Source organism: Anthonomus grandis, chromosome 11 (genome assembly GCF_022605725.1).
Source record: "Anthonomus grandis grandis chromosome 11, icAntGran1.3, whole genome shotgun sequence".
NCBI classification, from domain to species: Eukaryota; Metazoa; Arthropoda; class Insecta; order Coleoptera; family Curculionidae; genus Anthonomus; species Anthonomus grandis.
In genome coordinates this window covers 20,895,418-20,920,508 of record NC_065556.1, presented here as the reverse complement: position 1 = coordinate 20,920,508, position 25,091 = coordinate 20,895,418, and the positions used below count along the sequence as shown (strand labels likewise).

Genomic DNA, 25,091 nt, shown 5'->3' with positions numbered 1-25,091 from the left:
TACGATGGACGAGATATATTAAAGTAAATTTGTACTTACATACCTACTATACACTAACTTAAGCTACCATATACCTAATCTTAGCCTATTTTTACATATACATTACAGTCTAAGATGGTCTATGCAAACAAGAATAAATAAACATCTATATAAGAACGTTGAGCCTCATTTTGCATTTAACTGCACCCCAATAAAGTCGAGTTACGAGGGTAGTTTACTATTTAATAAATTACTGTACCGTACATTTACACTAAAAACTAGTTTATAAAGAGCTTAGAGGTAATAAAGTGTCCTTTACTTAAAAAATTAACATAATTTTTGGCATGGTACAATTCGAGAGAGTTACTTTACGTTAGTTGAACTACGACAAATTTCTGCCTTGTACTATTGGACAACCTGAAAAAGAAAAAAATTGTACACTTATTGTTGCTGATAAAATGGCGAAGCAGTGGTGTTATTTTTAAGCAACAAATGGCGAAAGTATGAAAGTGTTAGGTTTATTTGCAATAATTGTCTTAATATAATTGAAAACCTTCAAGTTTTTAGTGATAAACTATGTCCCTTAGATTAGGCAAAATAGGAACTACAGTAATTCCAAATTTGAAGAATCTGGCTAAAAACAAAAATGATTATTCAAGTCACTTATGAAAAGATCATAAAGGTGTCAAGGAGAACCCTCAATAAGATAATCCAAGTTGAGAAGACTCTGAAATTGTTCAGCTTTTCAGCTGAAGAGGAAATAATAGGCAATAAATGAAACTAATAATTCATGCAACATTGGAAAAGATCCTGAATATATTTAGGACAACTCTCGAGAAAAATAATTTCTAAGTCTTCCAGAATGTCCACGTATATTTGAAGGAAGAATGATGGAATTCAAGATATAGATAAGGGTATATAAAAACTAAAAAGGAATCAGGGAATATTTTCAATGAGCAATGATTCCAAACTGGCAACAAACACTAATTAAAAGATCCTTGCTGAGGAACCTTTGAAAATGATAAAACCTTTCAGCTAAAACAAGCATTCTTTTAGAATTTTTTTTCTCATAGCAAGATATGCGCTGATTTAATGATTTTGAATGCAACGATTCCAAAGCTGATTAGCATCAAACAATACTGATAAATTAAGCAACATTGCATGAAGATATATTGAAGAACTCTCAAGAAGAACAAACTTTGAGAATGACTAGCTTCTCAAACCTAATAAATTGAAGTCGGTATCTGGTAATCAAAGAAGTATTTCACAAATTCCAGGCAGTTAATGTAATCGCCTTTCTTAAATTTTCCTGAAGACTCAAAAGATATTCACCTCATTCTCTCTCTCTTTCTCTATTTCGAGTTTCTGGACGAGAAAGTGATGAATAGTAGTTTAGTGATTCCAGACAGTTTATGATTTATCAAATAAGTTTTCTAATCCTCTAGAATTTTCCAGGAAACGAATATTTTTCAGATTGTTTGTATTTGGATCTCTTTCTATTTGACCTGACGGAAGTGATAAGAATTTTAAACTAATTCCAGGACGTTGACTGTTTGAAAAAGAGAAATATTTTGTCAATTATAGGCAGTTGATAGAACCACTACTATGACCCTTTCTGAAGATTCTCAGAGAGAGAAACAATCACTTTTTTCAATAAGTGATTTAAATAAGTGATTACCTGAATAAAGATTGGTGGAAATCAACACGTCATGCAACAACTAAAAAGGCATCACGGTATATTTTTTATGACCAACGATTTTAAATCTGATTAATCTCACAACGTCAAAACCGAGAATTTAACCAACATTTGAACAGATCAAGAGGATTTTTACAGAAACTCTCAATAAGAAGATCCGGGCTTAACGTTGTCTTAGATGACCTTCAGTCAGCTAATTGATCAAACTTCCTAAATTGTTACAATCAGCACAAAAGAAATTATTGAAATACCAAGTTTTTTTTTTCTGATTGCAGGAGTTGCTGATTCAACGATTTTGAATGCAATGCTTCTAAAGCTAAATAATTTAACAGCAAAGAAGAACAACCTCTGAAGATGATCAGCTTTATCGAATCGAAATGAGATCCAGAATGTCCACGTATACATGAACAAAGAATGACGAAATTCAATATATAAAAATCGTGCAACAACTAAAAAGAAATCACAATATTATCCATGAGCACTTATTAAAAAATTAAATAACTGATAACAAAGGATTAGAAGACCCAAGCTGAGTAAGCTATTTGAAGATGATTTTGTCACAGCTTTTCAGGTGTGACTGATTCAATGATTTTAAATGTAATGCTTCCAAAGCTGAATGATTTGACAACAAAGAAAAATGCTAAATTAAGCAATATTGAAAAAGATCATAAAAATATTCAAAGGAATTCTCATAAAGAAAAATCTCTGAGGATGATTAGCTTTCTCCTAGATGAAGTAGGTATCTTGTAATCGAAGAAGTATCTTAGAAAATCCAAGTATTTAGTGGAATCCCCTTTCTTAAATTTGCCGGAAGATCCAAAAGATGTTTGGCTCGTTCTCTCTATTTCAAGTTCCTAGACAAAATAGTGCTGAATAATATTTCACTGATTCCAAACAGTTGATGGTTTACTAAATCAATTTTCTAATCCCCTGGAATTTCTTCTTTAATAACCTGGAAGAGATACAAATATTTTGTCAATTACAGACAGTTGATGCAATCACTATTCTTATTCTTGCTGAAGTTTCTTAGAGAGAAACAACACTCTCAGGCTCGGCTTAGGTTGTCATGCACCAAAGGAATCAAGGAACATTTTCCATGAGCAACGACACCAACTATCCCTAATCTGATAGTCTATGAACAAAACCAATAATTCAGTCAACATTTGAACAGATCAAGAGGATCTTCACAAAAACTCTTAATGAGAAGATTCAGACTCAACAATATCTGAAGATGACCTTCAGCTCTTTAGCTGATTTATCAATCTGAAATTCGGAATTACTACTACAAATAATACCAAACAATACTTACGACAAACAGAACAATGACTCTCATCGGTGCCATCACCACATCCATCTCTGCCAGAACAAGCGATTGCACTGGACCTGCATCTACCGTTTCCACATCTCAAGGGGCAGTAGCCCCTTAAACGCCTTCGAGCTCTGCCTCTACATATATGAGCTGGTTCATCACTACCATCACTAAAAAATACACCGTTAAAAACTCTGACTGCTAAATAGATGACTCTTATTACCTGCAGCCAACTATAGCATTACAAAACTCATACTCAGGAAGACACTTTCCGTCTGCACATTGAAAGGTATCCGGAGGGCATTTCTTTTTTCCCAGGGCCTGACAGTCGGCTTCGTCTTCACCTGAAATTTTTCACGTTTCAGATTTGCTCAAGGTTTCAGATTGTTTGTTACCTAAGTGGCAATCCTTAACTCCGTCACATCTGCTTGCTTTGGAGATACATTTTCCAGAGTCTCGGCACCGGAAGGACTCGTTTGGGCATTTGTTCGAACGACAGTCCTCGTCTGATCCGTCGGAGCAGTCTTTTCTACCATCGCAGACAAAGAACCAGCTTATACATGTTCCTGTGCTACGACACTGAAATAAGACTATAAGTATTTAAATAAATTTCTAAAAGACTTCTTACCTGGAAAGTCCCTGGAATACATCCAGTATTCCTAGCTGAACAAGCACTGGTGATATTGCTTTGGATGATACAGTCACATACACCTTCCAAGCATCGAGATGCAGGATCTGCAGCTCTACACTGTAGATCTGTCACGCATGGTAGTCCTAAACTTATGGCTTCATTGAAGTTATCTACTCTGGTGCGGATGCCAGTTGTGGTGGGAGGTAGAGCTAGAAATTTTGCATTAGTTTATTGTCAAAGAATTACGTAAGTTTCTTACAAGTTGTCTGTAGAGTAACAAGTGTAGCCTCTGGCTCCATAGTGGTAATTCTACTGCTTAACGTTGTAATGGTGGTCTCATCTATAAAGGCAGTAGAGCTAATTGTCGTTGTTATAGGGCTTTCTGATATCTGTAGATTAAATAAATAATCAGAAAATGCCTGTTAATCCTAAATATTTTCTTACTATTAAGGGAGCAGGGGTTGTGGTAGTTGTAGTGGTGGTGGTGGTAGTGGTTCTTCTTCCCATTGGTCGCCTACCGCTCCCCTTCTTACTTCCTCCAGGCGCTTTTTTATTACTCGGTCTTAATTTCGGGGTCACAATCACGTTAGTTTCAATATCGTCATGGAACGTGGTGGTTTCTGGGGCAGAAACAGTTGTTGTGGCTGGCTTACTATTTTGTGCTGCCGCTCTAACGCAAGCGTCTCCCAGCTGTATTAAAAAAAAATAATCAAAACAAAGTCATAACAAAGTGAGATCAAACTACCTTCTTAAATGGAGCATTACATTGACATCTACCGAAGAGATTGGGAATGAGGAAGTCACAGTGGCTGTCTGACGACCAGAGCCTACAGTGATCGTTGCTGTAGCATACGTTTCCAGGCCTGGCAGCTAAAATAGTTAACTCTTGAGTTTTGCAGAAGGTGTGCAGAAGATGAGCAGAAGATGTTAATGAATCATTTTATAGTTGGGAGAGAAGAATGGTGTGTTTTTTCAAAGGTTTTTAGTGGTGCTTTTTTGATATGCCGGGCAAAACGTACTTTGACTCCTTGGTCTTTGAAATTGGGTCCTCGTTCCTTTTTTGTTTGACGCTTCTGGTGGTTTTAAAGGCTCAAAGATAGAAAAGCAAGGAATGAGTGATGTATTGAATGAGGACGTAATAGATGAGCGCACAAATAATTCAAAAATTCCACAAAGGACCAAGATAATTGTTGAGTTTTGCCCAGCAGTATTATGCAGAAAATGATGACCCGGTCTGGAGTATTGCTGCTGTTAACACAATTTTTATTAATTCAATCTCAAGGGATGCTAGTTTGCTAAGAGATTTTTAGTCTCTTAAGGCAAAGTTTATAAAGAAGCTGTGTTAATGCTAATGTTGAGTGAAGATATTTCTAAATCACTGATGTGGTTGGTAGTAAAGAAATGGTTCTTCCCAATTAAATGAATCCTCGAGATTTACGGTTACATTTTCTTGCTAATACGAAAAAAAAAACGTTTTTTAATTCCCTAATCTTAGACACTTTTTCTTTTTTCTTTCATGTTACTGATAATGAAAAACTGAAAAAATAAGAAATAAAGAATTCGAAAATGCTTCAATAGTACAAAATCGTTGTTGAGTCAGTTAAGCCTCTTAAGGTTAACCTGGAAGTTTGCTGCTGTTAAAAAATAAAGAATCCGAAAATGCTTTAATAGAACAAGATCGCTATTGAGCTTTGACTTCTCAGGGATGAGACATGACTCTATATGGAGGATTACTATGATTAACACACTTTCCATGACCTTCATAAATATCTAGATATAGTTAAGCCTTCTTAGCTTAACATGCTGATGATGGTACTAAATCACTGATGCTGTTGCAAGCAGACATTGTTGTGTTCGATCAAATAAATCCTTCAGACTTATGATGTTATTTTCTTGAATGTGATAGGAAAACGCACTTTGACTGTTTTATCTTTAAAAGTTGAAGATGGAAAATGGATGAAGAATTTGAAAATGTTTCAATAGCACAACGTCATTGTTGATTCTTGTCCTCTTAGGGATATAGGGATATGATAATGACTCTACCTGGTGGATTGCTTCAGTGATAATAAAAAGATAAAGATACTTTCCGTGACTTTCAGGTAAAAAAACATCTTTTGACCTAATTGAACCTTATAAAGAAGCTGCGCTAAGGATGGAGTGACGATGATATTATATAACTGATGTAGTTACAAGTAAAGAGTAAAGACATTTTTTTTAATCAGTCAAATGAATCATTGATGCTGTCGATGATAGTTTTTTTAATATCTCATTTTTAAAATCATGAAAAGGAAAGAATAAAAGTGATAAAGTTGCTGAAGAAATAAGAGATGAAAAATTCGAAGAACTGTGCTAATGATGATGTGAAGATGATACTGAATTACTGATGCAGTTGCAAGTAAAGACATTGTTTTATTCAATCAAAACTCAATCAATTGAGGAAAAACGTACTTTGACTGCTTTGCCTTTAAAGTTTATTCCTCTCTCATTTTTTGTTTTATTTTCGTGTTGGCTGTTGTGCCTCAAAGCAAGAAAAGGAAAGAAAAAGTAATAGGGTTACTAAAGAATTCAAAAGAACGTTAATGGCCAAAGATCTTGACCCCTTAAGGATAAATTGATAATTCTACCTAGAGGATTGCTGCTATTAACACACTTACGATGACCTTCATCTTGAGAAACATCTTTTGGCTTAGTTGAACCTTATAAACAAGCTGTGCTTATGATGGAGTCTATTTAGATGACACCAATGCAATCGGAAGTGAAGATATAGTTTTGTTGATTCAAATGAATCCTTAAGCTTTCTTGTTATTTTATGATGGAAAAAACGTATATTGAGTGCTTGGGCTTGAAATTTTGTCCTCTCATATCTTTTCTTTATTATTGCAGAGAGCAGTAGAGCTTTAAAAAAAAAGAGATAAAGATATAAAAAATTTAAAAGAACCAAGATCGTGGTTCAGTTCAGTTGGTCATCATGCAGAAGTTGATGGCTCATACTACTCTCCATGACCCTCATATTAAGAAACATCTTTAAGCATAGGTATACCTTATAGAGAGGCTGTGTTAATGATAACATGACGATAATACTATATTACTGATGTTGTTGCAAGTAAATACATTGTTCAATCAAATGAATCCTTCAGAATTATGACACTATTTTATTATGAAAAACGTTCTTTGAGTTTCTGATCTTGGATTTTTGCTCCCTTTCGTTCTTTTTTCTCTTATTATTAATGGCTACAGAGCACTGAAGCAAGAAAGAAAAAGAAAAGTCATAAAGCTACTGGAGAAAGAAGAGATGAAGAATTAGAAAATGTTTTAATAGAACAAGATCGTCGTCAAAGTCTTAGGATCTTAGGATTAAGATACTCCACCTGGAGGATTGCTACTGTTAACACACAAAAATATTTCATAGCATAAGAATGCCTTATAAAGAAGTTGTACAAATGATGGACTGAAAATTATATTGAATCACTTACGCAATTGACAATAATGACATTATTTTATGCTTGATGGTATTATTTCACGCTAGGAAAAACGTTCTTTGAGTGCCTTGTCTTGGAATTTTGCTCTCTTTTCTTTTTTCTCTCAAATTGCTAATAGCTGTAGAGCTTTAATTCAAAAAAAAAGGAATGAAAAAGTGATAAAGGTACTAAAGAATAAACAGATAAAGAATTAAAAAATGCTTGATGAAGTCATGATTCTACATGCTGGTAACACACATAAATATACTCTTGATTTAGTATCATGCTTCATCATAAATGAACATTGATAAACGAACGTAGCTGACTTACAATAATATTATAGATGCCAGTATGTTAGTTTGTGAAAAATCTCTGCACTATATTAGTCTTTTGAAAATATTAGCATTGATTGAATATTTGGGATATATTTAAATTCATTCACAGATATTCAATCAATAGTACTAGTATCATATATTTAATTACAAGTGATTTCCTGAAGGCTTGAAGTACCAATAAGTCATAGACAAATATAATCTCTAAGAGATTTAATAATATTATAGAAACAAGAATCGAAAAAAGGCCTAAGTTTGATAAATAAGTGATAGATAAGCCACAGTGGTTCACAAGAACTTAAGGTTAATGAAGAAGATTTGAGGAAGAAGACCGGAAAATGCCTAAAAGGATCTTTTGCACTTACTGATTAGTTTATTCCCTTGCGTTCTATTTTCTTATGGCTTACTACTCCTTCTATTTCCTGTGAGCTACTGATTCCTCAAATAAGGTTTATGTTAAATTTGATAAAATCCTAAGTGACCTTATAAAGAAGCTATGTTGGAGTGAAAATGATACTGATACAGTTGGAAATGAAGACATTACTTTGTTCAATCAAATGAATTCTTAAGGATTAATTTTTGTAGAGCCTCAAAGCAAGAAAAAATTATGAAGTTACGAAAGAAACAAGAGATGAAGAATTTGAAAATAATTTAATGGAAAAAGATCGTTGCTCAATAATTTAATGGAACGATCTTTGAGTGCCTCGTCTTGGACTTATAGTTTTTTCCCCCTTTTTTTTTCTCATAGTGCTGCACCAAGATCGTTATTGAGTTTTTGCTATTAGCCAGTAGACGACTTCACCTGAAAAATTACTGCTGTTCTTTGACTCCCAAGTCATGGACTTTTACTACTACATCCTCTTTTTTATTTCATACTTTTCATTTGATTTTTATAGACTCTCAAAGGATGAAGAGAGTGATAAAATTTCTAAAGAAATAAATGATGAAGCCAAGAAGTTCTAATCATTAAATTTATCATTGAAGTGAGTATAAGTAGGAAAACGTATTTTGACTGCTTGGTCCTTGATGTGCTCTTCATTCCTTTTTTTACTTTATATTGCTGGAAAAGGAGGAAATGAGAGAAAAAATTATTAAAGAAATGTGGTGACGAAAATTCTTGGATGCTTCTCTCTCTTCTCTAATTGTGTTGAGAAAACTTGAAGATTTAAGAAAACAAAAAAAAAACTACTTACATGAACAAATCGCTGCCAAGCAGAAATGCCCCTGCATAGATACCCTATATTTTCACTTCCTTTTACCTATCATTATCGAATAAAATTACTGTATAATTCGAAAATGCCCTAAGATCCATTATCGCTTGCTAGACCGGGGACAGGTAATAACAATTTTATTGTAATAACTTTATTTAAAATTTAAATGAAATTCTGGAAGACGCCGTGAGCGGCATATAGATGATGGTATAATACGCCGGTATACACGCATTAATATTTGCTCGCGGTGCTTCCCACTTATATTTTATGGTAAAAATAGTAATTGTTGTTTAACGTCCGTATAGTAGTATATAACGGTTCTATCTACCTACTGTTTTACTTTTATTATATTATTTCGATTGGGTTTTAATAATAGTTCCTTGGGCAAACTAGTGGATCTCAGAGGAACCCTTGATTGTATCTGGTTTTTTGTTAATTTGATCTGATGATGGTCAAAAAGAACTCGCAACCAGTTGATAGTTATTACGTGGAAACAGTGAGTTGAAAATTAGTATGGGCCGTGCAAAGTCACGTAAAAGTCACGTCGGGTTTGTGTAAGGACGACAGGTGAATGCGACACAGGAAGTCGGTTGCGAGACATAAAGAACGTCCATACATGTGTATAAACTCACGGTATAGCGCAAACTTGCGTTGATTGGGTTATTGTTTCGCTTTTTTTTTGGTTAAAGGGGGAGAAAAAAAATGGGGTAATATAAGGGTTTTTACAGGTAGAAAGAGATGGTAAAACAAAAAATTGTATAGTTATTTTTTTTTAAATGGGATTGACTTATGATCAAAAGATGACTTTGTTGACGAGTTGATTGATTTAAGGTGAATTTCAATTTTTTGTTGTCCTAACTAATATTTACGTCTTTATTACTGTTAAAATTTTAATTCACTTACGTAAGTTGACTCACGTAATTTAAATCTTGAGTCTATGATGGGTTATGATGACTAAAATAATTGATTTTTTTATAAGTGAATTATGTCCAACCCCTAGATCCCGAATTGTACATTTTTCTCAACTACTGCTATCAAATTTTCCTACAGCATTATATTCTTCTTATTGCCCTTTCTACGCTATTAGTGGCCAAACATTAATTCTACTAAAAGTGTCAATTTTTCGGCATTAATTACCATAAAAATAACTGAACGAACGTGGGAAAATGCGCATAAATTTAATGCTTAAAATCTGAAAAACCCGTTAAGCACAAATCGTAAAAATATGAAGATATTCGGTAAAAAAGAGCTGGGATCATTTTAACGCCATTGATCCCAATTACGGTTTATCACGGTTTTAATACCGGAAATAAATTTCGCATTAACCCAGTTTTAAAAATGTTTATTGGCCGAAAACGGCGTAGCTTTTTTATGTATTTAATTCAATGAAAAGTCAATAAAAGTATAAAGTATTAATTTATACCAGAAAATGAATAAAAATATAGAAATAATTACGTATTTAGATACGGCTTAAAAGGTAGAAAAGTTCTGTTTCACTTTCTTGTATTTTTAATTTAGACTTATAATTAAATAATTTCTTGAATTTATTACTGATTTTATATTTTTCTTTTATTAAATATAAATGTGGTCAATCACAACTTGAAATAATCTATATTAAAACTAATTAATTTAAGACCCACTCTACCAGACAAAATCGGCATTATAGGCGCCAAGCTTTTTATTCACAATAAGAATCTTTACATATTTATGGTGTATATTCCTTCGCTAATTTCCCTTATCGACTTAGCATCTTTAAACGATTTTTTCACATCACATGAATATGTATTTAATAAGGATATTCACTAATAAATACACTATTTAATACCTATGAACTCCATCAGTATAATAGGACAAGGAATAAAAATAATACGTTGCTAACTGTACCGTATATATATATTTATTCAAGAATTTTTTAGTGAAGTTTTGATATATTTACCAATCATACGTGGTCAAGGTATATTTATTAAACTATAGAATATACGTATATCATATACTATTCTGGTTTCAAAAGGGAGAAAATTTTGGCAATTAAAAAAATTAGCACGGGATTTAAATATCTAGTTTTTAGACGCGATTACTACACCTCGAATATTTGATGAAGTTCTTCTGAAAAATCACAGTTTTTCGACCATATTATCCAATCTAATAACGCTGTTTTTATACTAAATATTAATATATAAAATTATATCAAATTTAAATAAACAGTGTTAATAACATATTTATTGCATATATATTTTCTGCAAAATCATTGTTTTTTATCAATAAAATCCTTACCCCCCCCACCCACCCCAAACATTTGGCCAGTAAGAAATTCTTTTAAAAAAACACTGTCTTTCGTTTATAATATCCAATCTAATAGCACTGTTTTGTATTAAATATTTATTAATATATAATTATATAAAATTTAAATAAACGAACTGTATTATTAGAATGGAAATTGATGACGAAACCAGCTGCTATTCATGCGTATTATTTTGGAAAACAATAATTTTTTAAAACAATTTCTCAGAGGTAAGTTGTGTGAGGTGGGTGGGGGGGTAAAGGTAGGGTTAATGAAAAACGTTTTTTTTTGCAGAAAATAATTGCCTGAAAGAAAAATACTTTTTACGAAAATTATAGGTGATAAAAAATTTGTAGTTCGTGTATCTGTACTTTTCTCACATAACCTGAAGGTTTTCGAGTAAAACGTGATAAAACCCTATTTTATTTCATGAAAACAAGGCATATCGCTATGAAAATTGCAGTAGTTGTGCCATTTTTTATGGCAAATAACCGAAAATTTTGTTTTTTAAGATAAGTCAATTAGTTTTAAAGAGATAGAACGATTAACTGGGTCAACAGCAAAGTGAAGCAAAAGAAACAGAAGACTCTGATGCACTTGTAATACATCTTCCTTTAGCTGTCTCACTTTAATCCCAACACTCAAGATAACTGACGAAAAGACTGAACAAGGATGGGACGAGCCGTAGGTACATATCGCGACATTTCGGGACACACGTGAAAAATGGCGGAAGTTCCGGAACATAGGTGAAAGATGCTTATTTGTTAATAACTACTATCCTCGACTTGATACTGGCTGGGATTGGAACAAAATAAAACACCAAGAGGAAGATCTCGGTATTTAGAGAGTACTAAAGTCGTATCGGGCCTAATCAAATTCAATTTGGTTAAACTGTTTAATATTCCTATTTAATAAATGTAATAAAAGTTGTTTAAAATATATGTTCGGCATTTAATAAATTATAATTTGGTTTCTCAATATTTCTTTATAGTTTTTTCGATTTCTTTACTAATTATATATTTTTTAGTTTAATTATTTTCAATATTCATAATAGAAGGAATTTCACACTTTAAATATTAAGAAAAAAATAGAATTAAAAGAAAGCGAGGAAAAATAAAAGAAAGGAAGAAAAGTGGGATAAAAAATGGCCAAAAAGGATAAAAGAAGGCACTTAAAAAGGATATAAATCTTATAGGAAAATATCTTGAAAAATATATACTAAATAAAAAACTTACGTCCAAGACAAGTGTGTTTCCTAAATTGCAAAAAGCCATCGACACAACGACATACGCCATCCAAACAGCTACTGTTGGCCACCTTCAGGGAACATTGCTCCGGCACTTGACACTCGTAACCCAAAAGAGTTGCTGTAAAACAAATTCAATAGTAACAAAAACAATTACGTAAAAAAAAACTAAACTAGGCCAAATTTTCCAACAATTTATCGCAGATTATGATATAAATTATTCTCATTGTAGCATTTCTCGTTTAGTTAGTTTTGTGGTCCGGTTGGAAGGAAAGTGTAACGCATTCGAAACCATAAAAAATAAAGAGAATAATAAATGATAAATTATCCGAAACTATGTTAATTGTTTTTGATATCTTACACTTTGTGATTCTGTACAATAAAATATTGCGTCTTGAATGGATAAAACCGCATTCTCAACCTGCTATTCTACTTAGGTATTCATGACGCCGAACATTTGCGGATGGGTTAGAGGAAGTACCCGTAAAAATTACCATTTGGACCGTTATAGTATGAAAAAATTGTATGAGCTAATGGTTGAATTATGAATAGGAAAATTTATGGCCTTAGTACATGGAAATTTATTGCATTCCGTCTCAGTAGCTCAAGAAATATTTTAGTAACTTCTATATAGAAAATTTGAGAAAGAGGCCAGAAGAGGTATGGAATGTCTTTAATTAAAGTTCATAATGTATTTGTTTTTCTTACATATTGTCTTGTTACGCGATTCTTCTTAATTATGATTGTTTTTATGTGTTGTCTTGACTGAAAACGTTTTTTTTTTATGGATTTAGTGATTTTTTTTTGCTTCCCCAGGAGAGGTACACAGCTTTAAAAATATTCCTTAAAAGTATTATTATCTTTAATTTATTGAGCTTTATATACTTTTTTTTTAATTTTTTTATTCAGCTTTTCATAAGCTGGTGAAGTGCCATCCTTTCAAAAATTAAAGTCTTAAAGTTTTGATAAATTAAAGAAAACAAGTTTAAAAAAAATTATTGAAAAGGTGAACAAATATTGGTCAAACTAAATAAAAATACGAATATTCCCATAATTAAAAAAAAAAATCATAATTTTTATATAAAATTTTAAGATATTTTTTTCATTATTTGACCATTTTCTATAGGGAGTATTTTTATCATAATAATGAAAATGTGGAAAAATTGCGTAAAAAATGTATGAAAAAACCGAAGTATTCAAGACAAAATTTTAAGATATTTTCTTTCATTTTTTTGTTTTTTTTACACTGTGCAACATAAATTTTAATTTTGTTTTTATTTATTAATTAAATAAATATATGTGTAATCAATATGTAATAATTTAATAAATATTGTAATAAATTAATTAAATTATTATAAACTCTAATATTTTACTTTTTTATAGATTTATAATGTTTTACATAGTGATTATAGAGTAAGATATGTGTGAAAAAAAGTCGAAAATTATATATTATTTCTGTTGCATTTTTTTAAATTAATTGTACTTTATATCTAACTTTATTTTTGTTTAATAAAAATGTTTATAATATTATTTTTTTTTCCTTGCAATATATGAGTAACTATTTTTCTTTTTTCTTTCTTTCCGTTTTATATTGGTTCTTTACTTCTGTTTTCGTATATTTTAAATAACTTCAACAAAAGGTAATATATTATTAATAAAAGAATATAATAAAAAACACAGAAATAATTCTTACCCAAAAATAATAATTAAAAATGAAATTACATCAAACGCATTAAAAACTAATGAAGCCTTAAAAATCGACTAGAACTAGGTCAAATAAAATAAGTAAAAGAAAATAAATTAAAGACGAATAAGACAAAAATTATTAATAAGAGGCCAAAACGAAAAAATTAAATGAAAGCAATTAATATTAATAAAATTTAAAAAAATTAATCTAAGCTATAAAGATAAAAAGTTAATTATGATTGCTTTAAACAAACTAATAAGGAAATGAGGAAGATAAGAAGAAAAAAGAATATAAAACAAATTAAACAAATGAATCGAAAGCAAAGTTAGAATATAGAAATAAAGAAATATACTAGACAAACTAAAAATTGAATTTTAGTAAACTTTCTAATAAGGTAAAAAAAGAATTCAAATTCCAAGTACATTAATATTAGTACTAAATACATACTCTTTAATTATTATACTATTTTTTGTAGAATATAAAAAAATACAAATATAAGTACAGCAAAACCAAACAAAATATATAAAAACAAATTTTAAATTACATTTAGTATAGAATATTTTTAAAATAAAAAAAGAGAAAAAAATACTAAGATTAGAAAAAAAAAATAAAAATAAAATTCTCTTCAAAACCTGTACATAAAACAAAAATAAGCATAATTAAAAAAAGAACAAAAACGTTTTTTTTTTATTTCAAAATTTTATTTTCATTATTGATATAATTATTTAAATGTTTTTTTTTTCATAAACTTTTATATATTTTTAGACTAGTTATACTAGTAAAATAAAAATAGATAAAAACAAGGATAAGATATAAAAAAAGAAACAGAGGAAGCGTTTTAAGAATTGAAAAGAAACAAATTCATTATTTAATAGATATCAGAAAACGAAAGAATTAGGTTAAATATAATAAGTAAAAAAAAGATAAAACTGAAATTTAAAAAAAACAAATTAAAAAGGGTTGATAAAGGACAAAAACGAAACAATTAATTTATAGCAGTAAAGAACAATTTAAATGTCAAGAACTTCACCTAACTTGTGATTTTTTCGAACAAATTATTGAGAAAAAATGAAAACCTTTATTAAAACCCTTAGTTTAATACAATACCGTTCAAAAACACACAAAGGTATAAAATAAAAATAAAGAAAAACTACAATGATACAAATGTAAAAATTAAATTTTAATAAACTTTCCAATAAAATAAATTAGGTCAAATCATACTCTTTAATTATTATATTAATAAGCTAATTTTATTAATTGTTATATATTTATTGTATATACTAATTTTTGTAGAATATAAAAAAATACAAAGATTAGAAAGATATTAAATTTAAATTCTCGGAATTTATTAAAAGGGACTTGTACGCATGTACATAAAACAATAATTTATTAGAAGCAGTATATTAAGCATTAGGGGTATAATTATTTTATGTTTTTTATAAAGTTGTCAATCTATTTATAATAATTATATTTTTAATGCTTTTTTGTATTTTTATAATTCCTTTATTAATATTTCTGAGATATTTTTGATAGATTTTAATACTATAAAAATTATAAAGAACAAAAAAGAATATGAGATAAAGAAAATAGAAAGAGGGTAATTATTTTATAAAATTAATTATTTAATAAATATCAGAAAACTAAAAAAAAATGAAAATGAAAAACTTAAATCAAGATAAAAATTATCAATAATGTACAAAAAAGATACAATAAATTTATAGCACTAATAATTCAATTAGTCCATTGTATAACTGAATACGAATATTTGAATAAGAACAATTTTACCTAAGCTATGATTCTTTTAAACAAATTAATAAGAAAAAGTGAAAACTTTGATAACACTCATTAATAGGATATAATGCAACTCAAACAATTAAATAAAAAGCATAGAATTAAAAAATAAAATTAATTAAGTACATGAAACAAAAATAAAAATATATTAGAAGCAGTATATAAAGCATTATTGGCAAAGTTATGTTTTTTATAGATTTTTCAATCTTTTGATAGTAATTATATTTTTAATACTTTTTCAAATTTTTACTAATTTTCTAAAATCAAAATTTTAATAATAATCAACATAAAAATCATAAAAAACAAAAAAATAGAAAGAGAGTAAATATTTTAGGAATTAAAAACAATTTATTTAATAATTTAATAAATACTAAAAAAATGTTTTGAAATTGAAAATCTTATCTAAATATAATTTAAAATAAAATTGCACCAAACAAAATGAAAATTTATATTAATAAAGTTTTATAAATCCATTAAAATTGCAGTCAAAGTTTAAAGAAATACAATAAAATAAAATATTTTTCTAAATTTTTAATGACAAAAGATAAAATTAAATCATAAATAAAAGTTACAAAAATTCTAATAAAGACCAAGAAATGAACAAAACAAAATGATAACTAAGGGACAACAATAAAACAATTAAATTATAGCACTAAAAAATAAAAATAAAAAAATAATAAACAAAAGTAAAACTTAAATTTTAATAAACCTCTTACTAAAATAAAAGTCCAAGCATAAATTTAAATATATTTATGGGATAAAATTTCCTGGAATGGAATGAATAAAGGAATAAATAGGCTTGTTAAAAATACAGAAAAAAATGGCATAAAATATTTTCATAAATCCTTACTATTGCATCAAATATTAGTTATATAGAAAAACAAAAAAAAACCTCTTTAAAATAAATATAATTTAAAAATTAATTCAGTTTAAGAAACTAATAAGGAAATTTATATAATAAATCTAGTCCTAGTTAAAAAAAATAACAATATTCAGAAAGAATTAGAACGAAGTAAAAAAATCTATAAATAAAATAAAAACTGAAAAATTAAAGTCTAAAAATAAAAAATTTTAATAATTTCTAAACTTACAAGGTAAACAGGTGCTCTGATTAACTCTTGCATAAAAAGGCTGACATGCGCACCTCCCTTTATAACAAACCGACCCGATGATCTGCTCTCTACACTCCCAATCGGCGTTGCATTCATCTCCCAACATGTAACTCCATGTCACTTCAACAAACGTCTGAAACAAAATATAAACAAATAAGTAAAAAGCCTTCAACAAGGTTAAACGTAACGAAAGTAAACGCACGGTAAAATACCACGTTTTGTAATCATAAATGTTTAACGCTTCAGATACCACGAAGACGTATGATCCGATTCACTCAACCATGAACGTGGACTGATATATGATAATTTCCAACTACTTATACGGCATTAATAAGAAAAAAAATGTTTTTCTAAAAGGGAAATAAAGCAGTTTCCTAACAATAAATTTCAATTAACACAAATGAGAGTAAACTAGAAGAGAGACAAACGGTTTTCCCCGAGAAGCCATTCCTGGAGGCCTCTGGAGCACTCCATTACATTTCAATTTAGACAATGTAGTTCCCTCGTCGTTTTGATCCCCAGAAATTCGGTCGGGAAATCTTGATAAGGGGCTCATTTAAGAAACAATCCGTCTTTCGCCCGAGGCCTAAGCAAAATATATTACCGAAGTGAGTGAGTGAGTGAGGGATGTACTACGTCTTCGGGAAACTGAATTTCGGTAAATAAATTATGGTATAATAAGGGAGCTTGAGTATACTTTAGGACTATATAAATTAGTCGCAGCAAAGTCAGGCCAAATAGACGTTCACTAGTTGAGTAAAGTATTTTAGCATGTATATTGTATGTTTAGTGTAATTGTCAACAACTCAAAGCGTTGAGGTAAATTGGGTCAAAAGTGAATTTTTTTATCACCCCTCATGTACATCCTAAATTATCTTGAAATATTTTGTTCCTATGTATTTATGGTCCTTACGAAGAAAGATCACCATTTTGTAAAGATCGCATATACACTATACCTATACTAGCATATACTTGCTACATTCTGTGTCTTTTTTTACTATAATATTAACAGGTACTAATAAGAAAATATTTTACTATATCTCTTTTTTTGTATCGGGTGTTAAGTCAATTATTTTAAAAAATAAAAGTTTTGCATAAAAATTGTTGTTTTTCAGAAAAGCAAAGTTGTTAGATAGAGCCTGTCTTTTTAATAAATAATATTAAGAAGCCACTTTTTAAATATATCAACTGATGTAAAATTAAGAACATAATTGTGAATAATTTTCATGAGTTATAATGTATTTTAATATCAAACTCTACAAAAAATAAAACTGCGAATATTTGCCTCTAATCCCAACTTATTAAGCAAAGTATTGTGAAATATGCAATTAAAGGCCTTAAAAAGATCATGAACCGAATCAATGTAAACATTTTTAAAAATCAATTGCAATGGCTCTCAAAATTGTTTTTTATAAAAGCTAATGCAGTTTGTCTGTAACCTAATTAATGAATTGAAACAATTCAGGTATTAATTAAAAAATGAATTTAAATGTCAATTAATGCTTTAAAAAGGCAAGAGTCATGAAAAGAATTTTTTAGGCGTTGATGCAGTTTGTTTGCAGCTTCATTATTTATTGAAAGTTATCAACGTGTATAAATTAGACATTAATTTTAATATCAATTAACGCCTTAATTAGACATAGAATCCAATTTCCAAAGATTAATTAATGAAAGAACTCAATGCGAACTCAATTTGAAAATTAATTTGATTGCCAATAAAAGTTGATTAAAAGAAGGATCTTGATTTCCTCGTGACAAGACTCATCAGCATTTATTTTTTCATTGTTGATGCAGTTTGTCTGCGGCCTAAGTAAATAATTATTAAAACAGTTAATGTATAAATTAAAAATTAATTTTAATGTCAGTTAACGCCTTTAAATAATAATAGTCATGAAAATATTTTTTAAGGCAATGATGCAGTTTGTTTACGGCCTAATTAGTTAATAGGACTAATCAATTTCAATGGTACTAAAAGTTGATTAAAAGAAGGATCGTGATTTGCAAAGACTCTTTTAAATTATATTTTGTTGATGCAGTTTATCCGCAGCCTAAGGAATTAATTGACGCAATTAATGTATAAATTAAAAATCAATTTCAACGTCAACTAACGCCTTTAAAAAATAAGAATTAATTTTTAGGCGTCGATGCAGTTTGTTTATGGCCTAATTAATTAATGGGCGTAATTAATGTGGAACTTTAATTTCAATGACGTTTAGGGTTATTTTTTTATAAAAGCTTGTGCTGTTTGTCTGCAGCCAATGAGGTCAATAATACATATATTAAAAATCCATTTTAATTTCAAATAATGCCTTGAAGAGACAAAAGTCATGAGAACAATTTTTTAGACGGTAATGCAGTTTGTTTACAGGGTAATTAAATTATAGAAGTAATCAATGTGGAACTTAAGGATTGTGATTTTCAAAGACTCATAAAACATTTTTTTTAAATATTGATGCAATTTGTCTGCAGCCAGAGTCATTAATTAAAGTAATTAATGCAAAAATCAAAAATTAATTTCAATGTCAACTAACGCCTTTAAGATATAAGAACAAATTCTTAAGCGTTGATGCAGTTTGTTTACAGCTTAATTAATTAATAAGGGTAATCAATGTGGAAATTAAAAATTCATTTTAATGACCTTTAAAATTATTTTTTTATAGGAGGTAATGCAGTTTTTCTAAAGCCTAAATAATTAAATGAAGTCAATAATATATATATATTAAAAATCTATTTTAATGTCAAATAATGCCTTTAAGAGACAAAAGTGATGGGAACAATTTTTAAGACGTTGACGCAGTCTGTTTACAGCCTAATTAATTATTAGAGGTAATCAATGTGGAATTTAGCAACCAATTTTATTGGCAATTAATGACAATAACAGACAAGAGTCATGAAAACAATTTTTTAAACGTTGATGCAGTCTGTTTACAGCCTAATTAATTAATAGAGGTAATCAATATGGAATTAAAAAACCAAATTTAATGGCAATTAAAAGTGATTTAAAAAAGGATCGTAATGTCTAAAGACATATCAAAAGATTTTTTTTAAATTGTTTATGCATTTGGTTTACACCCTTATTGATTAATAAAAATAATCAATGCAGAAATTAAAAATCAATTTTAATTGCAATAAAAAATGATGAAAGAAAAGATCGAAGACTTATATAATTTTTTTTTAAATTATTGATCCAATTTGCCTGTAACCCTAAGTTATTAATTGAAGCAATTAATGTATAAATTGAAAATCAATTTTAATGTCAACTAACGCCTTTAAGAGATTAGAACAAATTTTTAGGCAATGATGCAGTTTTTTTATAGCCTAATTAATTAATGAGGGTAATTAATGTGGAAATTAAAAATTCATTTTAATGACCTTTAGAATTATTTTTTTTATAGAAGCTAATGCAGTTTGTCTAAAGCCTGAATAATTAAATGAACGCAATAAATTTAATATTAAAAATCTATTTTAATGTCAAATAATGCCTTTAAGAGACAGTCATGAGAACAATTTTTTAGACGTCGACGCAGTCTATTTACAGCCTAATTAATTATTAGAGGTAATCAATGTGAAATTTAAGAAGCAGTTTTATTGGCAATTAATGACAATAGCAGACAAGAATCATGAAAACAATTTTTTAGACGTTGATGCAGTCTGTTCACAACCTAATTAATCAATAGAGGTAGTCAGTGTGGAATTTAAGGAACCAATTTTAGTGGCAATTCAAAGTCAGTAAAAAAAGGATCGTCATTTCTAAAGACAGATCAAAAGATTTTTTTAAATTATTTATGCATTTGGTTTACACCCTTAATAATTAATGAAAATAATCAATGCAGAAATTAAAAATTAATTTCAATGGTAATAGAAAATTATGAAAGAAAGTATCGTGATTTTTAAGGATTTATAAAACTTTTTTTTTAATTGTTGATTGTTGATTGTCCAATTTATCTATAGTCTAAATCTATAATAAAATAAAAATTAATTTCAATGTCAACCAACGCCCTTAAGAAAAAAGAATTAATTTTTAGGCATTGGTGCAGTTTGTTTATAGCCTAATTAATTAATGGAAGTGATCAATGTGAAATTTAAGAATCAATTTTATTGGCAATCAAAGTTAATTAAAAAAATCGTGATTTCCAAAGACTCATCAATTAATTTTTTTCTAATTCTTGATACAGTTTGCCTGCAGCTCAAGTAATTAATTAAATCAATTGATGTATAAAATAAAAATCTTTTTTAATGTCATTTAACGCCTTTAAAGGCAGTAGACATGAGAACAATTTTGTAGGCGTTAATGCAGTTTGCTTACAGTTTAATTTAATAATGAAAGTTTTCAATATGGAAGTTAAAAATCCATTTCAATGACAATAAAAATTAATTAAAAAAAGATTTATGATTTCTACAGACTTATCAAAGAAATTGTTTTGACGCTAATGCAGTTTTTCTGCAGCCCAACTAATAAAACCTTTTTTTAGGCATTGATGCAGTTTGTTTGCAGCTTAATGAATTAATCGAAGTAATCAATGTGACATTTAAAAATCAATTTCATTGGCAATAAAAGTTGATTAAAAAAAGATCGTCATTCTCTAAAGACTTATTAAAATAATTTTTTTAGATTTATGATTTCTACAGACTTATCAAAGAAATTGTTTTGACGCTGATGCAGTTTGTCCGCCGCCTAAGAAGCTAATTGAAGCAATTATAATTGATGAATTAATTAAAAATCTATTTTAATATTAACTAACGAATTTAAAAGATGAAAGTCATGAGAACAATTTTTTAGACGGTAATGCAGTTTGTTTACAGGGTAATTAATATATAGAAGTAATCAATATGGAACTTAAGAATTAATTTTAATGGCAATTAAAAGTGATTAAGAAAAGTATCGTAATTTCTAATACACACCAAAAGATTTTTTTAAATTCTTGATGCATTTGGTTTACACCCTATTAATTAATGAAAATATTTAATACTAAAATTAAAAATCAATTTCAATGGCAATATAAGTTGATTAGAGGAAGGATTGTATTTTTCAGGATTGTGATTTTTTTAATTATTGATGCAATTTGTCTGCAGCCTAAGCCAAAAATCAATTTTAATGTCAACTAACGCCTTTAAGATATAAAAACAAATTTTTAGTTGATGCAGTTTGTTTACAGCCTAATTAAATAATGAGGGTAATTAATGTGGAAATTAAAAATTCATTTTATTGACCTTTACAGTAATTTTTTTTATTTAGGAGCTAATGCAGTTTGTCTGAAGCCTAAATAATTAAATGAAGTCAAAAATATAAATATCAAAAATCTATTTTAGTGTCAAATAATGCCTTTAAGAGACAAAAGGCATGCGAACAATTTTTTAGACGTTGACGCAGTCTGTTTACAGCCTAATTAATTAATAGAGGTAATCAATGTGGAATTTAAGAACCAACTTTAATAGCAATTAAAAGTGATTAAAAAAAGGATTGTAATATCTAAAGACATACTAAAAGTTTTTTTAAATTTTTTATGCATTTGGTGTACACCCTTATTATTTAATAGAAATAATCAATGCAGAAATTAAAAATGAATTTCAATTGCAATAAAAAATTATGAAAGAAAAGATCGAAGACTTATATAATTTTTTAAATTTGTTGATCCAATTTGTCTGTATCCTAAGTAATTTATTGAAGCTATTCATGCAAAAATTAAAAATCAATTTCAATGTCAACTAACGCCTTTAAAATATAAGAACAAATTTTTAGTCGTTGATGCAGTTTGTTTACCTAAACAAACTCCTAATTAATTAATAAGGGTAATCAATATGGAAATTAAAAATTCATTTTATTGACCTTTAAAATTATTTTTTTTTATAGGAGCTAATGCAGTTTGTCTGAAGCCTAAATAATTATATGAAGTCAATAATATATATATTAAAAATCTATTTGTGGAATTTAGGAACCAATTTTAATGGCAATTAATGACATTACCAGACCAGAGTCATGAAAACAATTTTTTAGGCGTTGATGCAGTCTGTTTACAGCCTAATTAATTAATGAAAATAATCAATGCAGAAATTAAAAATCAATTTCAATTTCAATCAACGCCTTTAAGAGATAAAAATTAATTTTTAGGCGTTTATGCAGTTTGTTTATAGCCTAATTAATTAATGGAAGTGATCAACGTGAAATTTAAGAATAAGTTTTAATGGCAATCAAAGTTGATTAAAAAGGATCGGGATTTCCAAAGACTCATCAATTTTATTTTTTTTAATTGTTGATACAGTTTGCCTGCAGCTCAAGTAATTAATTAAATCAATTGATGTATAAAATAAAAATCTTTTTTAATGTCATTTAACGCCTTTAAAGGCAGTAGATATGAGAACAATTTTGTAGGCGTTAATGCAGTTTGCTTACAGTTTAATTTAATAATGGAAGTTTTCAATATGGAAGTTAAAAATCAATTTCAATGACAATAAAAATTAATTAAAAAAAGATTTATGATTTCTACAGACTTATCAAAGAAATTGTTTTGACGCTAATGCAGTTTTTCTGCAGCCCAACTAATTAAACCTTTTTTTAGGCATTGATGCAGTTTGTTTGCAGCTTAATGAATTAATCGAAGTAATCAATGTGACATTTAAAAATCAATTTCATTGGCAATAAAAGTTGATTAACAAAAGATCGTGATTCTCTAAAGAGTTATTAAAATTTTTTTAGATGCTGATGCAGTTTGTCCGCCGCCTAAGAAACTAATTGAAGCAATTGATGATTAAGTTAAAAACCTATTTTAATGTCAACTAATACATTTCAAAGATGAGAGTCATGAAAACAATTTTTTTAAACATTGATGCAGTTTGGTTACAGCGTGATTGATTAATAGAAGTACTGAATCCAACTTATAAGAAACTAAAGTATAATATCGTAATGATACGTACTTCATAGCAATTTCTCTAGTATAGAAACGATCGGCAAACTACTTATTGACGAAATCCCGGTGCCCAAGGGGGGAAAATAGAAATTAATCGCGGTAGAAGAGCGAAGGGAGCGTGGTGGAGGCGAGGGGAGGCACGCATCACTGGCCATGTAATTGCAATAAGTCGATCAGATCGTGTGATGATCATGACACCGTGCTATTAATCAGAATTAACAAGCATCTACTGGACCGGAATGACCGACCGCCCGTTCGGCTCATGCTGACGTTAACTAGAATCGCTAATATGCTGAGATCGGTGCATGTTTTTGCACTTTCAGGGGCATTTGATGGCATGCAGAGCAATCTGAATAATAAGCGATATTATTTGCACGTTTTCTGTCGGATTTATGAGAAACAGATATAAAAGAGTATTGGATTTTAATTTATTGCTGGTATGTGTATAGTTACCAGAGCATTTTTCAATATTTAAAATGATGAGAATATTAACGTCAGAACCTAAATCACCTGCATTAAGGTTAATTTTTTAAGAATTTTCAACTGTATCTAAAGAGAGAAAGAGGGATTTTAATTTGAAAGTTTAAATTTATTTTTAAAATTGTCGTTTTTATTGATTTCCCTAAGAGTAACAAATTGTTCATATCAATAAAACTAAGAAGATAATTGAAAGATATAAAGATTGAAGGATTTCTTTTACTGGGGAATTTTTTTTTCAGAAAACCCAAAAACACGTCAATTTTATTTGTCAGCGTCTTCATAAGTGGGGGTGTTATCCCCTAATTTTTTTTAAATGAATATAAATTTACCTTATTAAAAAGTGCTATAGATTCTTTATAGGTTGCTGCTCATTTTTTGAAAATCGGTCAACTCCTTTAGAAAATATAAAGGATTGATATTAAAGAAATATATTTTTTTGAAAAACGCATAAGTTAAATAAATTAAAAAAAAACTTACCGAATTATTTAAGCAAATGCTAAAAATGTTGCGTATTAATTATTATTATTTGACTTAGAATAATAAGTTTCGAGGTCAAAAAATAGACATTGTTGAAGGAACCATAGTGTTAACAGCAGATTATTCCATGCAAAAAGTCACCAGAGCAACGTGATTAATGGAAGAAGGCCTCTGATGTTGCTCTAACTAGAGCGAAATACGTGTAAACTTTTATTATTTAATGTGAAGCAACCATGTAAATTCTAGAAATTGCAGGTATTTACAATAATATAACCTATATAAACCAAATTTGGAATAAGATGAACTTCTTAAAAACTAGACACTATAGGTAAAAATAATAAACTAAACGTCAGTAGAACCATAAATAAACTGAACTAATTGAATTAAAGTACAAAATTCGAGCCAAACACTACAAAAACTATGAGAATAATGAACAATTACACTTTTGTAACACCATAATGTTATTTTTTTTTGCTGACAAATTTGGTATTGAGGC

General features: G+C 28.9%; 1 protein-coding gene across 1 annotated transcript in view; it reads right to left on the bottom strand.

The window, feature by feature from the left end:
- LOC126742291 (LDL receptor repeat-containing protein egg-1-like) overlaps positions 1–25,091 on the bottom strand; it is a 51,453-nt gene continuing 26,362 nt past the window's right edge. The window contains exons 2-11 of the mRNA XM_050448923.1: positions 16,713–16,866; positions 12,133–12,264; positions 4,361–4,485; positions 4,060–4,305; positions 3,875–4,004; positions 3,613–3,824; positions 3,380–3,563; positions 3,208–3,328; positions 2,985–3,154; positions 1–396 (exon numbers count right to left, since the gene is read on the bottom strand). Of these exons, the coding sequence (XP_050304880.1) occupies positions 362–396; positions 2,985–3,154; positions 3,208–3,328; positions 3,380–3,563; positions 3,613–3,824; positions 3,875–4,004; positions 4,060–4,305; positions 4,361–4,485; positions 12,133–12,264; positions 16,713–16,866 (1,509 nt within the window). The 3' untranslated portion in view covers positions 1–361. The remainder of the gene's footprint in view (positions 397–2,984; positions 3,155–3,207; positions 3,329–3,379; positions 3,564–3,612; positions 3,825–3,874; positions 4,005–4,059; positions 4,306–4,360; positions 4,486–12,132; positions 12,265–16,712; positions 16,867–25,091) is intronic.